At 43.2% G+C, this 17,078-nt stretch overlaps 1 protein-coding gene across 2 annotated transcripts; it reads left to right on the plus strand.

Moving 5' to 3' along the window:
• Window positions 1-714: 714 nt before the first annotated feature.
• Window positions 715-16,621, plus strand: LOC139297079 (polypyrimidine tract-binding protein 2-like). Of its 2 annotated transcripts, XM_070919668.1 has the most exons (18): window positions 715-770; window positions 2,690-2,711; window positions 3,177-3,228; window positions 4,249-4,412; window positions 4,508-4,579; window positions 4,681-4,752; window positions 4,839-4,997; window positions 5,315-5,425; window positions 6,081-6,249; window positions 6,736-6,813; window positions 7,207-7,319; window positions 9,560-9,593; window positions 11,310-11,402; window positions 12,459-12,575; window positions 13,550-13,649; window positions 13,899-13,976; window positions 14,201-14,203; window positions 14,286-16,621. In XM_070919668.1, the coding sequence occupies exons 1-18, from the start codon at window positions 763-765 to the stop codon at window positions 14,413-14,415; spliced, it is 1,575 nt and encodes a 524-aa protein (XP_070775769.1). In that variant the 5' UTR covers window positions 715-762; the 3' UTR covers window positions 14,416-16,621. The 2 variants fall into 2 exon arrangements, with proteins under 2 accessions (XP_070775769.1, XP_070775770.1); XM_070919669.1 differs by lacking the exon at window positions 14,201-14,203.
• Window positions 16,622-17,078: the final 457 nt, after the last annotated feature.

Consider the following 17,078-nt stretch of genomic DNA (forward strand, 5'->3'; position numbering starts at 1 on the left):
GCTAAAAACGTGCTGAACTCCTGCCTCTGTTGGCAGCGACGCTAACACCTGCACCTTGAGCAGTTGAGCTGGAGATGTGACGCCATGTCCTTCTCTCAACATCCCATATACTGCCAGCTAGCTTAAATTTAGGCAATGCACCGTATTTTATAAGCTCAATGTAGGTTTTGCTTCTAAAACCTTGGATGTGTTGTTGCAGAGGCAGATCATCTTTAAAGAAAAAAAAAAGAATGCCCAGACGAAGCACAATCTCAGCGCTTTTTCCAACATTTTCCTCTTCCCGATTCTGTCTTTGCTAATCAAAATGTGCTTTGCAATCACCCTGTGTCCCAGGAATGTCCCTGTGCACCATCATAACTATTACCTGCAGAATGATTATTGCTTAATTTCTTTTTTTTGGCGCTCACTCAGCAGTTTTCTTGCTAATGAACTTCTATATAGACATGCCCATTACTGTAGATGAGGGGTCTTTAAATGTTTTACATATATAGGCCACAAGACATAAGCAAGAATTATTGATTTTTTTTATTTTTGCTATAAACGCAATTATGAATGTACCAAATAGCACACATTGATTTGATTTGATTTGATTAGTAATAAGTCTCTGAGCTCCCCTCCTAAGCAGAAGGTGGCGGTAGTGCGCCTAACGTTGTTGGTGTTTGCCAATAGCTGAAGACAAGAAGGAGAACGCCCATTTTGCTCACTGTCCAGATATCGAAGTGTGGTGAAATATCAACAGACAGAAGAGGACAAAGAGCTGCAATGGACGGGTAAAACGTGTTAATATTACAGCTGATGCTCCGGGGCGCACTGTCCACAGCTGTGCGATGTGACACAGACAGAATGGGCCGCTCCCCGTCATTCATTTAAGACATGCTAACTGTTAGCTCAGCTGCGAACCTTGATAGTGTGCGTTATATTGCGAAGAACGGGACGTTAGCTAGCTAGCCAACAGCTAGACAACACCAAGTCCCAACCAAGAAATGTGGCCGTTTAATGTTGTTTTGCTGGTAGGGAAAACGGAAATGCGTGGTGGAGCGTGGCTCAAGAGCATGTTTTACGTATCGTCTGGGTCTCCCAACATCGGCAGTGTGATAGTTAGCAAAAGCTAATAATAATAATAATAATAATCAACTTAAGCATATATCACCTTCTCTTGTGCTAAAATGAGTGTTAACGTTAGCTCTGCTAGGGTTAATGTAGCTACCTGGCGAGAGTGCGTCGTCAATGTGTTCGTTTAAAGCGTGTATGACATATGGACACAATTCTTTTATTAGTGTAACGAGCCATTAGCACCGTGTGTTATTAATAATCCATGTCATAGCCGACGTGGTGCGTGCACCTGTCAGTTCGTAAGGGTCTTTTGTCTGAAGCTAGAGGACGCCGCACGCGACCTCTGCCGGTTGACCGTTTACATTACAACATTAGCTATTCCGTTATGAGAGCAGGGGACTTAAACATCAGTACCGGGACATACACACATACTATATGTGCCGTCCCCACAGCATGTGACGCATTAAAGTAATAAGCAAGTTGCTAGCTTCATGTGCGTGGGAAGGTTTCAACAACAGTCAAATAAAAAATGGTGCTATTATTAAGGCCGTCAGTTTGACATTTTTAATGCATGGTTCGTCTCCATAATGGTGGTTTGACGCCGACAGATGAAGAAAAATGTTGCTTAGAATGTGTTGGGATTTTGTCACCGTTTGCTGTTAGTTGTGGGAAGCGACATAATGCAAATATGGACACAGTGAACCAACAGCAGTGTATTTAAGTAATTCAGCTTTAGTGAACCTATGAAACTGTTAAATGGCTGTACGTTCTTCTCTGTGCATCGAGAACCATGGACCATGGTCTTAAGCCAAGTCGGTCATGACCTGGAGCTCTAAGTGTCGTAACTAATAAAGGTTACGCCTAGTCGGGAGCAGGCGTAAAGTCAACATCTAGTCCGTTTCTATAACTACTGCAAACAACACAGCTTGTAATACTGATCAGTTGCAGCGACAATAGCGCGTCCTGTACATCGGCTTCATTACATCATACGTCATTATATATTTGAGCGGGAACCAAACCAGTTTGCATTGCATGTTCTATACTACATTCTATTCTAAATAGCTTAATCTTCACTAATGATACATTTATCTTTATATTTAGGTATATAAAAAAAGCTGGCTAATGTCAGGGTTATATTGGAAAGGGAAATTGATGTTGTGTATTAACTTTCCAACAATATATTTCTCAAACTAGTTACCCCTCCGAGAGAATCGACCTCAAATTTGGGCAGTGCGATCAAAAAAAAAACAAAAAAAACCCCTCCACGATGCAAAGTTGTTAAAAGTTGTTTTCGTGGCGTGGCGGCCATTTTGAGCGCTCCGCCGTGAGAGAAGTTGCTGTAACTTCAGTGTGATCTCGGCCTGAGTACGTCTTCGCGCCAATGCTGATTCGTAGCAATTGTGCCACCTGGTGGCAACAGGAAGTAAGCCTTCTTTCTTCAAAATGTCACTGTTGCACACACGAAGTGATAATGCCACGACATTTTCATCCAGGTTCAACTGTCAACAGCAACAATCTCCTTTTCCTTTTTGAAAGGAATAATTGCTTTAATGATTCTATTTTATTAATATTAATATTAATTATTTCCTCTTGTTTTTCTTTTTTCCCCATCTCCCTGCATTATCTCCACTGGCAGTGATGTTGCAGTTGGTGTGAAGGCAAGCAGTCTTACTTTTCTACTATTTTTACCTAAACACACTTGCATGTACTATCTTTACATGATATTGCCCACTAATGGACTGGATGTACAGTAGTTGGATTTTAGGATAGGGCAGGGGAATAGATTTAACACCTTTTTTATACAAAATAACATACTAAGAGTTGAGGTCAACTTAGTAGGATGGTAATAAATGACAGAGGGTGTAATTTCATTAAGCTAAAGTAAATTAGTTAGTAATTTTCTCCTTTTGTTTGCCATTAAATGTTAGAGTGAGCAAAAACAGGATGTCATGTGCTTTTTATTGCATTGCTTTTCAGTAAAGCAGACAGATTATACATATAATTCATTCATATAATGTCTGACGTATGTTTGGAAGTATTACATCACTCGTCTTTGTAATAGGATTTGTCAGAAGTTGGGATGTAAACGAAAGTTTAATTTCTTGTTGTTTTTTTTCCCCCAGAGAGGCTCAGATGAGCTCAACATGTACGGTAGCAGCCCCAACTCCATGACCGGTAAGTTTAAATCTTAGGATTGGATCGGCAGGCACATCCCAGCACAACCGTAATGTTTTTCGTACATGGGGAGGTGGTCATGCAGTGAAAGTCCGATCGTGGTTCCTGAACCTCAGTGGATCCAGAAGCTGTCTGGGATTTGGAGGAGTGAATGATTATTAGGGAGCTGAAATACCACGTGCTTGTATGTCGCACGCAAACATCCCATCCTCAAAATGATTAGCATTAGACTCATAAATAGGGATGTGAATGTGCCAGTGTGCCTGTATGCCTATGACATGATACGTTTCAGAAGTTGAATAGAGTAATTTGGCTGTGAAAAGCTCAGAGCCCGCAGGGATGCCAGTGTGAGTCTGGCCGAGGGCACTGAACTGGTCAGAAATGGGTGAAATAGGGCGTAAAAAAAATGTTTTTCAGTAGAAACCTGAAATAGATATTGTTGGAAGAATTCGTTTTAATATAAAATGTGTGAGTGAAGTTGTTTAAAGTCATTAAATTATGTTTTCAGGCTCTCTTTAAGACTTATGAATAAATCAAACTGAATGAATTTTACTTTCTGTATCTGTAAGATGAAAAATTGCATCTAGAGGGCTGAAAGTAATTCAGAATTTCAATCATTTCAATCATTTGGTCTCCAGTCTCTCACTCGCATACCCAAAGACAAAACAATACAAGAACCAAAGACAATTGAGAAGCTAAAACAAGGGAAAGTTTGGCATTTGTGTTTGAAATACGGCCTCAACAATAAATTGAGCATCAAAATTGTTGCAGAATATTTTTCTGTCGACTGAAAAATAGAATAATCTGCTAAAAGGCCATTTTCATGGCAGACATTTTGACCGTGCATAGGTCTGCTCTGCATGCATAACACCAGGATCCCAAGAAACCGAATCAAGCAATTATTATTATTATTATTTACACTCGTGCTTCACTCTGACTTCTTTGAAAATGCCTATTGCTTCAGCTTTAATCTTTTAAAATGTATTCTTATTTTTTGCCCACGTGTGTGCCTGCGCTCAGCGAACGGCAGTGACAGTAAGAAACAGCGTCTGGATGAATCCCCTCCCTCCAGAGTCCTCCACATCAGGAAACTTCCCAATGAAGTGTCAGAGACTGAAGTCATTGCTCTGGGGCTGCCATTTGGAAAGGTCACCAACATACTGATGCTGAAGGGGAAAAACCAGGTAAGCTGTAACGAAACTCTATACCACCAGCCAGGAAGATGAAACAGTCTCGTCATCACACTGAATAATATTTTCCTTCTCCATTCCATTTCCAGGCATTTCTGGAGTTAGGCACAGAGGAGGCAGCCATTACTATGGTGAACTACTACACCGCTGTCACACCACAGGTATACACCCATGTCCATTCATGGTTACACATTGTTAATCGTTTGTTCTTGTAAGGGCTACCAACTGAATTATGTGTTCATATGGATCTTATTTTATTTAGGTCAGAAACACTCCTGTCTTCATCCAGTACTCCAACCACAAGGAACTGAAAACAGACTCGGCTCTGAACCAGGTAGACACACGCCTGGAGATATATTTGTGCACCCGAACACAGCCTTTTCCCCCATGATGTATCCTTTGTTTTTTGTCTCCACCCAGAGGGCCCAGGCTGTGTTGCAGGCAGTGTCAGCAGTTCAGGATGGAAGCTCTCCATCCTCTGACCCTGGAGTTTTGGACCTAGGTCCACCCCCCAGCCCTGTCCTGCGAATTATCATTGACAACATGTTTTATCCCGTGACGCTGGACGTTCTGCAACAGGTAAAACCTGAACGCATTGTTTTTACCATTCAGTTTGATGCACACCGCCCCATGATTAGGTTTTACATTTTCCCTAATGTTTTGACCTTCTTGGTATTTAAAAAAAAACAAAACAACCCAGCATCTTTAAAGCAAAAAAAACAGCCTCTCTGGAGAACAACTAAGAAAATAAATCAGCGTTACATCACTGCCACTCTCTCAAATTCAGCTTGAGGGACTTCTAATTGTGACAGTGATTACGTGTAGCTCTAAACTAGAATGTTTTAAAAATGAAGTGTTTCTGTGTCGTTCTCCATGAATTCTTCTGATTCTTCCAGATCTTCAGTAAGTTCGGGACCGTGATGAAGATTATCACTTTCACCAAGAACAACCAGTTTCAGGCTCTCCTGCAGTTCAGCGACCCCGTCAATGCACAGCAAGCTAAACTGGTAGGTGGTATACACACGGCGAAAATGGCGGCAGTTGCATCAGCAACCAGTAGCAAGTTGCAAAATTTGCTTCGACAGCGTGTCATTGGCTCAGACTGAGGGATATCCCGCTGGGTCTTATAACTGTAACTGTAACTCATAACTGTAATTGAAAGTGTTACAGCAACCACTAGCCTTTAGTGTAGTTTTGTTTTATGTAAAAGAAGGTAAAACATCTTCTCTTTCTTAACTAAATCCCTTGTTGAAGGTCTAAACTGAAAATGTCAGTCTTCATTTTTACAATGCAACAACAGGTTTTGATGCACTCCCCTGTAACCTGTCTATTGGACAAGAAATGATTTACATTTTGGCTTTAATCTCAGTGAATTAACAGAGGTTTTCTGTCTCACTCTACCTTTTTAGTGCAATAACATGTCACCTTTTGGCCTGGCCGACGCATAACTGTGATTTGTCCCACTTAGTGTGTATCTAAAATAACAAATCTAAGGAATCCGTATCAAGATTTATGTTTAAAAAAAAAAAGCTTACTCCTATACTATCAGCTGATGTATCCTGATTTGATTTTCAGTATCAACCTGAAAAATCCAGGGCTATACTTGATACACATAAAATGTCATTCTCTCTCTCTCTCCCTCTGTCACTCCTTCTACTCCAGTCTTTGGACGGACAGAACATCTATAATTCATGCTGTACTCTGCGGATAGACTTCAGTAAACTGGTCAACCTCAACGTCAAATACAACAACGACAAGAGTCGAGATTACACCAGACCAGACCTTCCCACTGGAGACGGCGAGTCGGCCAACAAGGACCATTCTTTATTGGGTAAATTGGGTCTCCATAATGCTTTTAATGGCTTCATTCGTGCAGAATGTCAGTCACCCCTCTCAGTAGTGCTGCAGGGGGCAGCCCTAGAAATGCCAGTGCTGTTCTCTCAGGTGCTGCGTCTGTCTCAGGGGGAGCCGTCTTTGGTGAGGCATCAGCCGAAGTGTGAGCTAAGGCTGAGCCGGACTCCAGGCCAACAAACCAACAGTGTGCGTCACATGTTAGCCAGCTGGTGCGGGCACCAGAGCATTGGTTGAGTGGTTTATTTAGCAATATGACCGTGACGACGCCTATTTTGGGGATGTGTTTAGAATATGACTGGATTGCTGTATTCTGTCGCCTAGGCTATATAACCAACTTCATATATGTGTAAAAAATATTTCCTCATCATGCCATAATACTGTTAGTTTTTCTTGTAGTTGTACCCTTTGGTGCGAGGTTAGATCAGTGTTTTGTGGTCTAAATCTAGTTGTCGTTGTCTTGTAGGTACCCCATCTGGAGCGCTAGCTTCCTACTCTAGCGGAGGAGGTTACTCATCTTCTCTCTCCCTCTCGCAGGGTGGAGGTACCTATACTTTCTTTTCTTTTTTTTTTCCTTAATTCTGTGTTTCCATCACTCTGTCTCTGCTTTGCCATTGTCTGAATGTGCCAGCGCTGGAAAATAGGTTCCTCTCAGTGGTTGGTTGATATTACAGCTAAATGATTAGATGAAGCTGGCTGTAGGATTGATGATTAGCTGGTCAATTCAACCCTTTTTTGTAAGCGTATGGGTACAGTGCAGTTTTCTATACTACATATTTATTGCACATTTCCATTTTTGTCTACTGGAAGTCATTAGCTTGAATTAATCTGAGATCAGATGTTTGTTTTCTTTGATTAGAATTTAAAGAATTCTTAATATGGGCCAAAAAAGTGGCGGCTGGTGACTCAAATGTGTGTCTTGTCCTTTTCCTAACAGGAGCCATCAGTCCTCTGAGTGCTGCAGCGGCGGCGGCGGCGGCCGCCGGTCGCGTCGCTCTGTCTGGGTCTGGAGTGTCAGGAGTCCTGCTGGCATCCAACCTCAACGAAGAGGTACACTCACCATGAGCATAACTGTCAATGAGTATTTCCAACCTCCGCTCCAAGCCACTCATTTCAACTACTGAACGGACGCTGCTGGATGATTTCCCTGACTTGATAGTAGCGCGAGTTCCCGTGTGGGTGTTGTGGCTGTGTGTGTGCTTGGACCACTTTTACAGACTGATCTATCATGCGTCCTCCACCTAGATGTCGTCCGAGTAGTACAATTACATAGCACTCCCCTTCAGAGTGTATACACACATAGAAATAGCCTAATGGTCAGTTTATCTTGTTTTGAAGGACCTTCTCAGACTGCCATCACTGTTAGTAATTGTATGAGGCCAAACTTGGAGCAGCTCTTTGTTACTATACATAATTGGATGTAAACAGAATTATAGCAGCCATGTGAATTACCCCTTGTTCTGGGGTGTGTGTGTGTGTGTGTGTGTGTGTGTGTGTGTGTGTGTGTGTGTGTGTGTGTGTGTGTGTGTGTGTGTGTGTGTATTCTTGAGATTGATCTGTGTTCTCCGTGGACTCTCACAGGTCCTAAACTTTAATGTCTTCGACTAACTATATCCCTCTCCATCAGATCTTAGATATGTTGTGTTTTTGAAGCCTTGTGGTTTTCTCTAAACTGAACACCTGCACACATTTCTGTTTGTTCTGTCAATTTTCTGTTTCTTCTCCAAATTGCGAATGTGCACCTGTGCTTCCATCTGTATCTCTGATACCTACCGCATCTGTTTCTTTGTGTTCTATCTCTGTCAAGAGTCCTCCTCTCTCTCTCTGTCTGTCTTTGCTACTCCGTAGTGGAGTGGCGCTTTTCACACTTGTGGCCCCCTTCTGGTAAAGTCTCGGTGCGACAGCTGTGTCCCATGCTGTTTGGTAGCTGCGTACTGTTCTCCCCGGTGAGCGATCAGCTTTGAGGGCAGCAGCAGCAGCAGCAGCTGGGATCATGGGACTTGGGATCATGCTCAGTACAATCCAGTGGCTAGATAGTGGTGTGAGTGTGGTGTGGCCATTCTTCGTGTTGTGAGTGTTCAATCAGGGGCATTTGTTTTTCCACTCACCTGTTCATCCCTTCTCAACTGTGTCATCGAATGGACTTCATGCACTTAACCCTGTTCCCAAGTGGCATAGAAAGAGACTTAACAGTTATTACTGTTTAACCCAAACATTTGAAGACAGGTAAAATATCTGCCAGTGATTATGGATTATTTGATGTAATCCTTTACTTCCAGCACAACTGCTACTGAGCCTGGACGAGGGGGAAATTGTTTGGTTAGTTTAGTTAATATGTGGTGTGGCAGTGATCATAGACGTGCTCCAAACTTTGAGTTGGTTGAATACCTGCCTGTGTTGCAGACCCTTACCCTCCCCCCACCCCCCCCACCCCAAACTTCAAGTCCATTGCCAACACAGGAGTTGTCCATCCTGCCTGATCAAAACAAACATGTCAGAATGACTTGTGGTCCATTATCAGTAGTTTATAAGTCGTTTTTAAGTGCCTGTCAGTACAGACAGAGTAGTCCTGTCAGTAGTCCTTTTGGCGCCTCCAGTTCTATGTGATCTGGTGGGCCAACTGCCCCCTTTTTGGTTTTGATATTTCTTGCCACTCACTTATTTATTTCATGCTTTATACACTTATTATGTATTCTATCTATCTCCCATCCCTTTCCTCACTGATAAATGCATCCAGCAGGGAATGGTGTGTGTATGTGTGTGTTAACAGAACTGCGCGTGTGTGTGTGTGTGTGTGTGTGCGTCAAACCAGCAATCATTCAGACTCCGTTGATGTTCCACTGATGCTGTTTACTGACCTCTGCTTTGGTTTTTGTCCTCCTCTCCTCCTTTCTCCCTCCCCCTCCCCCGCCTCCTTTCTTCCCTCCTCTGCTCCTCCGTTCACACATTTATTTTCTCTCCCTCCGGCCATACATCCTTTAAACACTTCTATTAACCCCCCCCCCCCCCCCCATGTACATTTCCCCCATTTTTTCTTTCACCTCCTTACCCTTTTTTAATCTGGTGTAACCCGACTTTGGGTTTGCCGTTTTGCCCCCCCGCCCTCCCCAAACCCCCACCCCCACCCTCCCCATTCCCTCCATCTTTGCTCCACCCCACATCATCATGGAAACCACCACCTCCCCCCTCGTCCAACGCTGGGCGGTCTGATCTCTACCTTCGTCTCTCCTCTTCCTCCTCCTCTGCTCCTCCTCTTCCTGTCCTCTGCTCTGCGGTCTCTCTCTCTAAAGATGGTCACGCCTCAAAGTCTCTTTACCCTCTTCGGTATGTTCAACCTCTACTATTCTATCTGTATATCTCTCTCTGTTAATCCAATTTTGTTCCCTTTCTTCAGTGATGTCGTGGACACGCTATTCCTCTATATATTTCTGTATCTCCAAGCCTCCCTCTCTCATGTTGCACACCACGGAGTTAAAATCTCTTTCTGTCGCAACATGAAAAGAACAGTGAGCCTGAGAGATTGTCTGATTGGTCATCTTATCTCTTAACTGATGAGAACAAAGACACCAAAATCCCTCATGAAACTCTTTTGTCAACACGTAAAACCGGATCCACAGTTTGCTGATTTGGCCGTCACACAGAATTACATCACATTGGGATCCCTCCCTTTTTTTTTTTTCCTCAAGTGTGTCTTAAAACAATAGTCAGGTACCCATACAAACAATGAAACAGGTTTTACTTGCTGTAATTCCTCTTCTGTATACTGGCCATTAAGAGATCTACTCTACTACTACTAATGTGCTTCCAGTGAATCTAAAGGACTGTGGATTTCGTCCCCCATCACTTACATTGGAAAGGCTTTGGGGATAGATCTCAATAAAGGACAGGTCCACCATTTTTCAAGTCTGTCTCAAAACAATAGCCAGGCGCCCTTACAAACACTGAAACAGATTTTGCTTGCTGTAATCATACTTCCTGTTCATACTGGCCATTAAAAGATCACTTTCTGAAGCACTTCCAGTGCAGGTAATGGCAATATTTGTTACACTGAAATGTCAACCTAGAGTTTCCACGTTGAATGGCTTCCAATCTACCAGGGGACACATGGATCATTGTAGTGTTTATGCTCTCACCACATTATTGGTTAAGTTGATCATGGCAGTCCAGCGTGCTCACTAAGACTGATTCTAGCTCTTAAGACCTCTGCGTCTCTTCCTTTCTTTTTGACTTTTTCCTCTAGAGTTTGTCTTAATAAAGCTCCCTCAGAGTTCACCTTTTTTTCGTTTTATCAGCGACTGGGATTACCTGCCACTCAGTCACTCAAACTAAGCATATCCTCAGAGTCACATTAGACTGTCAACCAGCTCAGCAATATTTACTTATTGTTTTTGTTCTTACACTTGTTGGACCAGTTTTAGCAACTCCAGTACACCCACAGATCTTTCACGAAGTCTAAGCTTGTCAGCAAAAAGGGCATTTCTGCAGGTGCACTGTACGTTTCTGTATACATCAAATGTTCTGTCTTAGGTTAGTGCATGTCTTTTAAAAGGTTTCGTAAAAAGCGGTCTTTTTTCTTTCCTACTCTGTCCATTTATGGTTGTACATTTGTAATTGCCAATCTCGAAGCTGGATTTCTGTATCATGCACACCCTGTCCAGTCAAAACCCTCACCACTCCGCCAGACGGCAAAGCATTTCAGGTGTACGTCGGTGGTAAAGCTCGGCCGAGGTCTGACTTTTCTCACTGGTTGACAGTCATAACATAAAAGCACCCGATATGTACAGAAGCGTTTGATTGAGTTTCTAGTGGAAGTCAAATGGGAAGAGTCCATCTTTTCTTTTCATTTGTCTTTCTAGCACTAACTTTATTCCTTCCATCCTTCACACCTCTCCTCCTTTTATCTTCGTCGGCTCCATCTCTCCTGCTCTGTCTGTTCTGTCCTCCTCCTCCTCCTCCTCATCTTCTCCTCCATCCTGCTCTCTCTCTCTCGCTCTCTCTCTCTCTCTCGGTCTGCCTCTCTGGCTCTCTCGCTACCTTCAGGAGTCTATGGCGATGTCCAGAGGGTGAAGATCCTCTACAACAAAAAGGACAGCGCTCTGATACAGTTGTCCGATGGCAACCAGGCTCAGCTGGGTAGGTGTTAATGGGAGCAATATCAGTCACTAGTATTACGGTAATCAAGACATGATGACTTTATTTATCCAGGTGTGGAGTCCAATCCACTTGCCACTGTAGAATCAGTTTGCTTGTTGAAAGCTACTGCAGCATTTGTCACTTCCTCAATACATTTGTTACAATTTCAGCGATGTGGCCCGGTTCCCACCTGGCGTTAACATGCATCCCGAATGCATCCGAGACGCGTTGAGATCCCATCACTCAGACCGCATTCGGAGGTGGTCACATGATTTTAGCAGTGTATATCATCAAAGTGCGAAACAACAAGAAGACGCCACCTCACCTCTCTGGGATTTCCTGCTGGACAGATAGCCTTACTTGTTGCTAAAGTAACCGCTAACTGTAGCTGCCGTTAGATAGTTAGCCTTGCAGCTAGTGGTCCTGGCAACGCTAGCAGGCTGTAACCGGACTTGGACACACCGGGGGAGTGTTGGTGTTTACACTGCTAGCACAGGAGGAGGAGGAAGTTTAATAGAGCTAATGAAGCTTCATTTCAGCTTTTAAAGCTAATGGGGCCTCTAGCTGCACAGCTAAACTGAGCTAACCAGCTAACGGCAGCTACAGTTAGCGGTAACTTTAGCAACAAGTAAAGCTGTCTGTCCATCAGGAAACTCCATAAATGGCAGAGAGTTGAGGCAGAGCAGCCGGAGAACATCAGAGGGAAAAAAACAAAATATTTTCTTCTTTGAAATATGATCCAGTTTCACCAAAATCAGTGAGTCATGTCTCATTTGTAGTAAATTCATCAAATTGAGGTTTTAAAACAACAACATATTTGGTCTTTGCAAACGGAAATGATGTACGTGCTTATTTCCATGTAGAGCGGGGAAATGAGATCCGACCACAAGTGGTCACTCGAGACGCATGTTAACACCAGGCGTGAACAGTGCCTGTGGTATGATTGAGGTGATTGACGTATCACCCTGATGCACTGTATCTGTAAATGTGTAAATGCTGCCAGGCTTTCAGGCTTACCACTTGCCCATATTTTCTTTTTTTTCCCCCCCCCTGTAGCTATGAGCCACTTGAACGGCCAGAAGGTGTTTGGTAAAGTGATGAGAGTGACGCTGTCAAAACATCAGACCGTGGCTTTGCCCAGGGAAGGATTGGATGACCAACTGCTAACTAAAGGTGAGAACATGTGTGCATCCTGGATGGGGAGCTTGTCAATGTCTTTTAAAATAGCTTGTTATGCTGTTGAATTGTTAAGTCAGCCATGCACCGTGTCAACAGCCAGACCAGAAACTCCAAAGCTATTAACAGTCTTTCCGGAGGCTTTGGTGTCGTTAGACGAAGACCAGCTCGTTGTCTGGTATCAGACTCTGTGTCTTTGGCTGTATTCGGAGCCACCTGCTACATACACCCGACCATACTGCTGTTCATAGTAGAATGCAGTATTAAACTGTCAAATGGATTTATTTTGCAGTATGGCTTAGCCGGTTTCGGAAAGCGGAAGTAATAATCATGCAGGTTTCATGCCCCCCCTGCCTTAAGAAAGTGGGAACAAACTTTTAAATGAGGCCTTGTAGATCTAATATGAGTGAAGATTCAGTAGCTGGGTCGCTTATTTCTCGCCCTCAAATGTGTTCAGGAACAGATTTTGCTGAAATAAAGGAAAGTTTACGCAACGCTAACGGCAATCCTCCGCCAGCGCTTTGCATTGTGGGACACAGCAGGCGAGGTGGACCGGTCGGATGCGCACTGGACTGATGTGTTTTCCGACATCTAGGTGTTTTTGACATGCTGCATATTTAGCTTTTGTTTGCATACTGCATGCTACATTTTGGCCAAATCAGTGCATACTGCTAGTGTAGTAGGTGGGTTCGGATACAGCCATAGACCACCACACACACACACACACACACACACACACACACACACACACACACACACACACACACACACACACACACACACACACACGTGTTATAAGAGTGCAATTATAAATCAGTGGAGTACTCTTTTCATTAAGTTGACAAGTTTTTGGTCCAGGGGTTTTTCCCTCACTCTAGGTTTACGTATGTTCTAATTATGCTCTAATCTTTCAAATATTTTGTTACATTGAAGAATTGTCCTCATGTCAATATTTTCTTTTTGTTGGACAGATTTCTCTGGCTCGCCACTCCACCGCTTTAAGAAGCCGGGATCTAAAAACTTCCAGAACATCTTTCCTCCCTCTGCAACACTTCACCTCTCCAATATCCGGTAGCTCAACTGCTGCGCGTCGAACAATCACACTTGTTACTTGCGTTAGTCAGAATCCGAATCAGAAACTGTTTATTGCCAAGTAACATACATTACAAGGAATTTGCCGTTGTCTGAAGGTGCTACATATAACATATAATCTGACAGACAACAAGCATGTAAAAATATAAAGGTAAAAGAATAAGATGAGATTTAGTCAGGCAAGTAGTTTGCTTTAAGCTTTGTAATAGTTTGCCTTTGCATGTCCAGGGATGGCGTTGGAGAGGACGACCTACGTCTCCTGTTCTCTAACAGCGGAGGAGCTGTCAAGGCCTTCAAGTTCTTCCAGTAAGAAGCTACACATATTTACAGTTATTATCCTATATTATTATGTTTTTATTTATTACGTCCGTCCATTCTCTGCATTTAGACAATTTTAAGCATCTGCAACATAGCAAAATGTGAAAACAAAAAAAGTGAATACTTTCTGAATGCACTGTACATGTCCTGCCGGAGATGAAGGAACTCCACTGGTAATATCCTCTGTACATGAAAGCTTCGTGGCTTGTTAGGAAGTACACCGTGCTGTGCGGACAGACATTTTAAGCGTACTTTCCAGAATATTCAACTGCTTTGCCTCTGCTCTTTCGCCACCAGGGACCGCAAGATGTCCCTGATCCAGATGTCGTCGGTAGAGGAGGCGATCCAGGCTCTGATGGATCTCCACAACTACGACATGGGAGGGAACCACCATCTGAAAGTTTCCTTTTCAAAGTCTACCATCTAAACCTCAGACCCTGACTCCTACACCTCAAGATCTATGACGGGCGAGGAAGTCGCTACCATTTGTCGTCTTTAAAATATTTTCTGTTCACCTCTTCTGCTCTAACCCTTACTTAAGTAGTAACGCCATTTTATCACTGAAATGTGCTTCAACGTCCAACGCGTCAAATTCAAAGTAAAACAGTAGAACAAGCTTTCGGTTCAAATCCAAATTCCACAAAGTACATTTTTCCTCCCCAGTAGAAGCGAAAATCCTGTTGTTTTTTTGTTTTTTTTCACCTCCCAGTGGTTTAACGTCTCACCTTGCTGCAGTGATGTAGAAGTGTACTCGCGGGTGTGAGTCGGTACGCCGTGACGTCACTGTTGGACGTGGTTACAGGTGCAGCAGAGCACACTTCTTCTTCTCAGAGGTGAAATGCTGCTTTTCACCCTGGTGTTACTCTTTGTTTTGTTTTGTTTTTTTAAATAAATCTTTATCATTGCTGTTTTTGATACTCACCTACCCAGCGGTCACCTGCCAGTGTGGCAGTAGTCTCTTTTTCCTTGGATTTAGTTTTGAGGTTTGTGCTCCTGTAATTAATGATCTGTCTTTTTCTATGTATTGTGTCGCTACGTGAACCACTTAACCATTCTTTCTGCAGCTTTTAACAGATTTGCTGCACCACACAGAATCACTTTCAGTGTACTTTAAATACCAGCCGTGACTGCGTTTCCAAACTTTCGTCAAAGTAAAATGGAATGGTCTACTTGTTGTGCAGAGTGATGTGCAACTTTTCTTAACTTTGGCGTCTTGCTGTTGTTCCCTTAGCCGAACAATCACTTTGAAGCTGTTTGTATTCATGATTTGGTTCCAAGCAGCAATCATACCCCTTTCTGAGGATGTTTTTAAAGGCATTCTGGGAAAATTCTGGGAAATTTGATGCTAATGATGCTCGCTGAGGACAATTAAATACCGCCCATATTTCCTTTTCCAAATAACTTGGAATGTACATGTAATAATATTGAGCATCCAAAGGTGGAGCTTTCCTCGGAAGAATAGAGCCACATGAAGTAATTTTCCTGTTTGAACCCCACCCCAGTCTTTTTATTAACCATTGCTGTGAGTGGGCACACACACACACACACACGCACGCACGCGCGCACACACAGGATGCATGCTAATGCCGTCTGTTTAGATGAGGTTTCAACGTGTGATTCTGGTCTTTGTCTCTGATTTTGGGAGGAGGCCTGTTGGGACCAAAGTACATGTGCCTTTAGTCTGTGGTCTGATTTGATCTCTTTTAGTGTCTTCAAACTTGATCTTGTGTCGTAAACCTGTAGAAAGGGATTATTTTGAAGTAGAAGCGCACCTCGTCTCCCCAGTCCTCTGCTTGATAAATGCGTTCGTGCTGTTAGACGGGGATGCACAGAAAACTGGGTCGATGTTTTAACGGAGGTCATCGTCAAAGTGGGTTTTTTCATGTCCCGCTCATCTCTGGTTCTTGCATATGGCTGCAACGTTTTTTGGTTTAGGAGGAGAGAATTCCAGATTAGCCAAAATGAAACATGTCTTTTCTACCAACGAGCCCAAGCTACACTGTGAGTGTGTGTGTGTGTGTGTGTTCGGACCGGGTTCAGACCTCTGCTCTCATCTGTATCTTACCCGTCAATAAACTTTCTCTCACTCTGTCCAGTTCGGTCTCTCCCTGCTCTCACACCTTCCTTGTCCACTTTTCCCCTCTTTTAGCTGTTCATTTCCCGTTGTACGTTCCTGCTGAGACACGAAAGCAGGAAGCAGCATCGCGAACCCACCGCCTCAGTTATTGTGGTCTGGTTGGGACAGACGATGAAGAATCTGTGTGCCCAACGAAACTACAACTTACTGTACTGCCCAACCGCGGTGTGAGCCTTTCTTGTTATAGGCACCTGTGTGGTGGTCCTTATACAAATGCTGACAGATTTTTGTTACATCCAAGTTAGAAAGAAAACAACAATGTAAATGTAAAAAAACTAAAACAAAAGACAAAGGTCGTGCATGTGCAAAGTATAGTAACCGTAACGGCTCAGGCCCCCGGCCCCCTGGACTGAATTGATGATTCAAACAAAATTCGAATTATTCCGAGTATGTTGTTGCCACTGCTGCTGCTGCTGTCAATCTTTTAAACATGCCAAGATGCTGTTTCTTTTTTGTTTTTGTTTTTTTTGTTTTTTTAAATAAAGAATGAACAACATTCTTGTCTCTGATTGGCTAATCCAGCTCTGAGCATACACATGATTTATGCTACACTGTGCCTCCACAGATCATTTTCACAGTCTTATTTTTGCTAGAGATGTGCGGCCCCCGGGGCGTTTTGTCGCCATTAAATCGTCAAGCGAAATGTTGCACAAAAAAAAAAAAAAAAAAAAAAATCCCTCCGTCAACCGGTTTGGAGCGAACAAACGAGGCTCGTTGCAAAGCACAGTTTCGTCAGAAGTTGGCGCCATAGGCTGCTCCTTGTAATTCGGCAGTGTACGGTAGAATAAGTAGAGGTCTCCTTGGCCGTCTTGACACATCTACGGGAGAGAAATACAATTTGTTTCTATTGGGCAAGTCTTACCATCTCATATTCAACCTCTTCCCACTGATTCACACATTGACATATTCAAAAGCCCCAGGGACGTTCTCATATTCAACTTTTTCACATCACA

This window comes from Enoplosus armatus, chromosome 14, assembly GCF_043641665.1.
Source record: "Enoplosus armatus isolate fEnoArm2 chromosome 14, fEnoArm2.hap1, whole genome shotgun sequence".
NCBI classification, from domain to species: Eukaryota; Metazoa; Chordata; class Actinopteri; order Centrarchiformes; family Enoplosidae; genus Enoplosus; species Enoplosus armatus.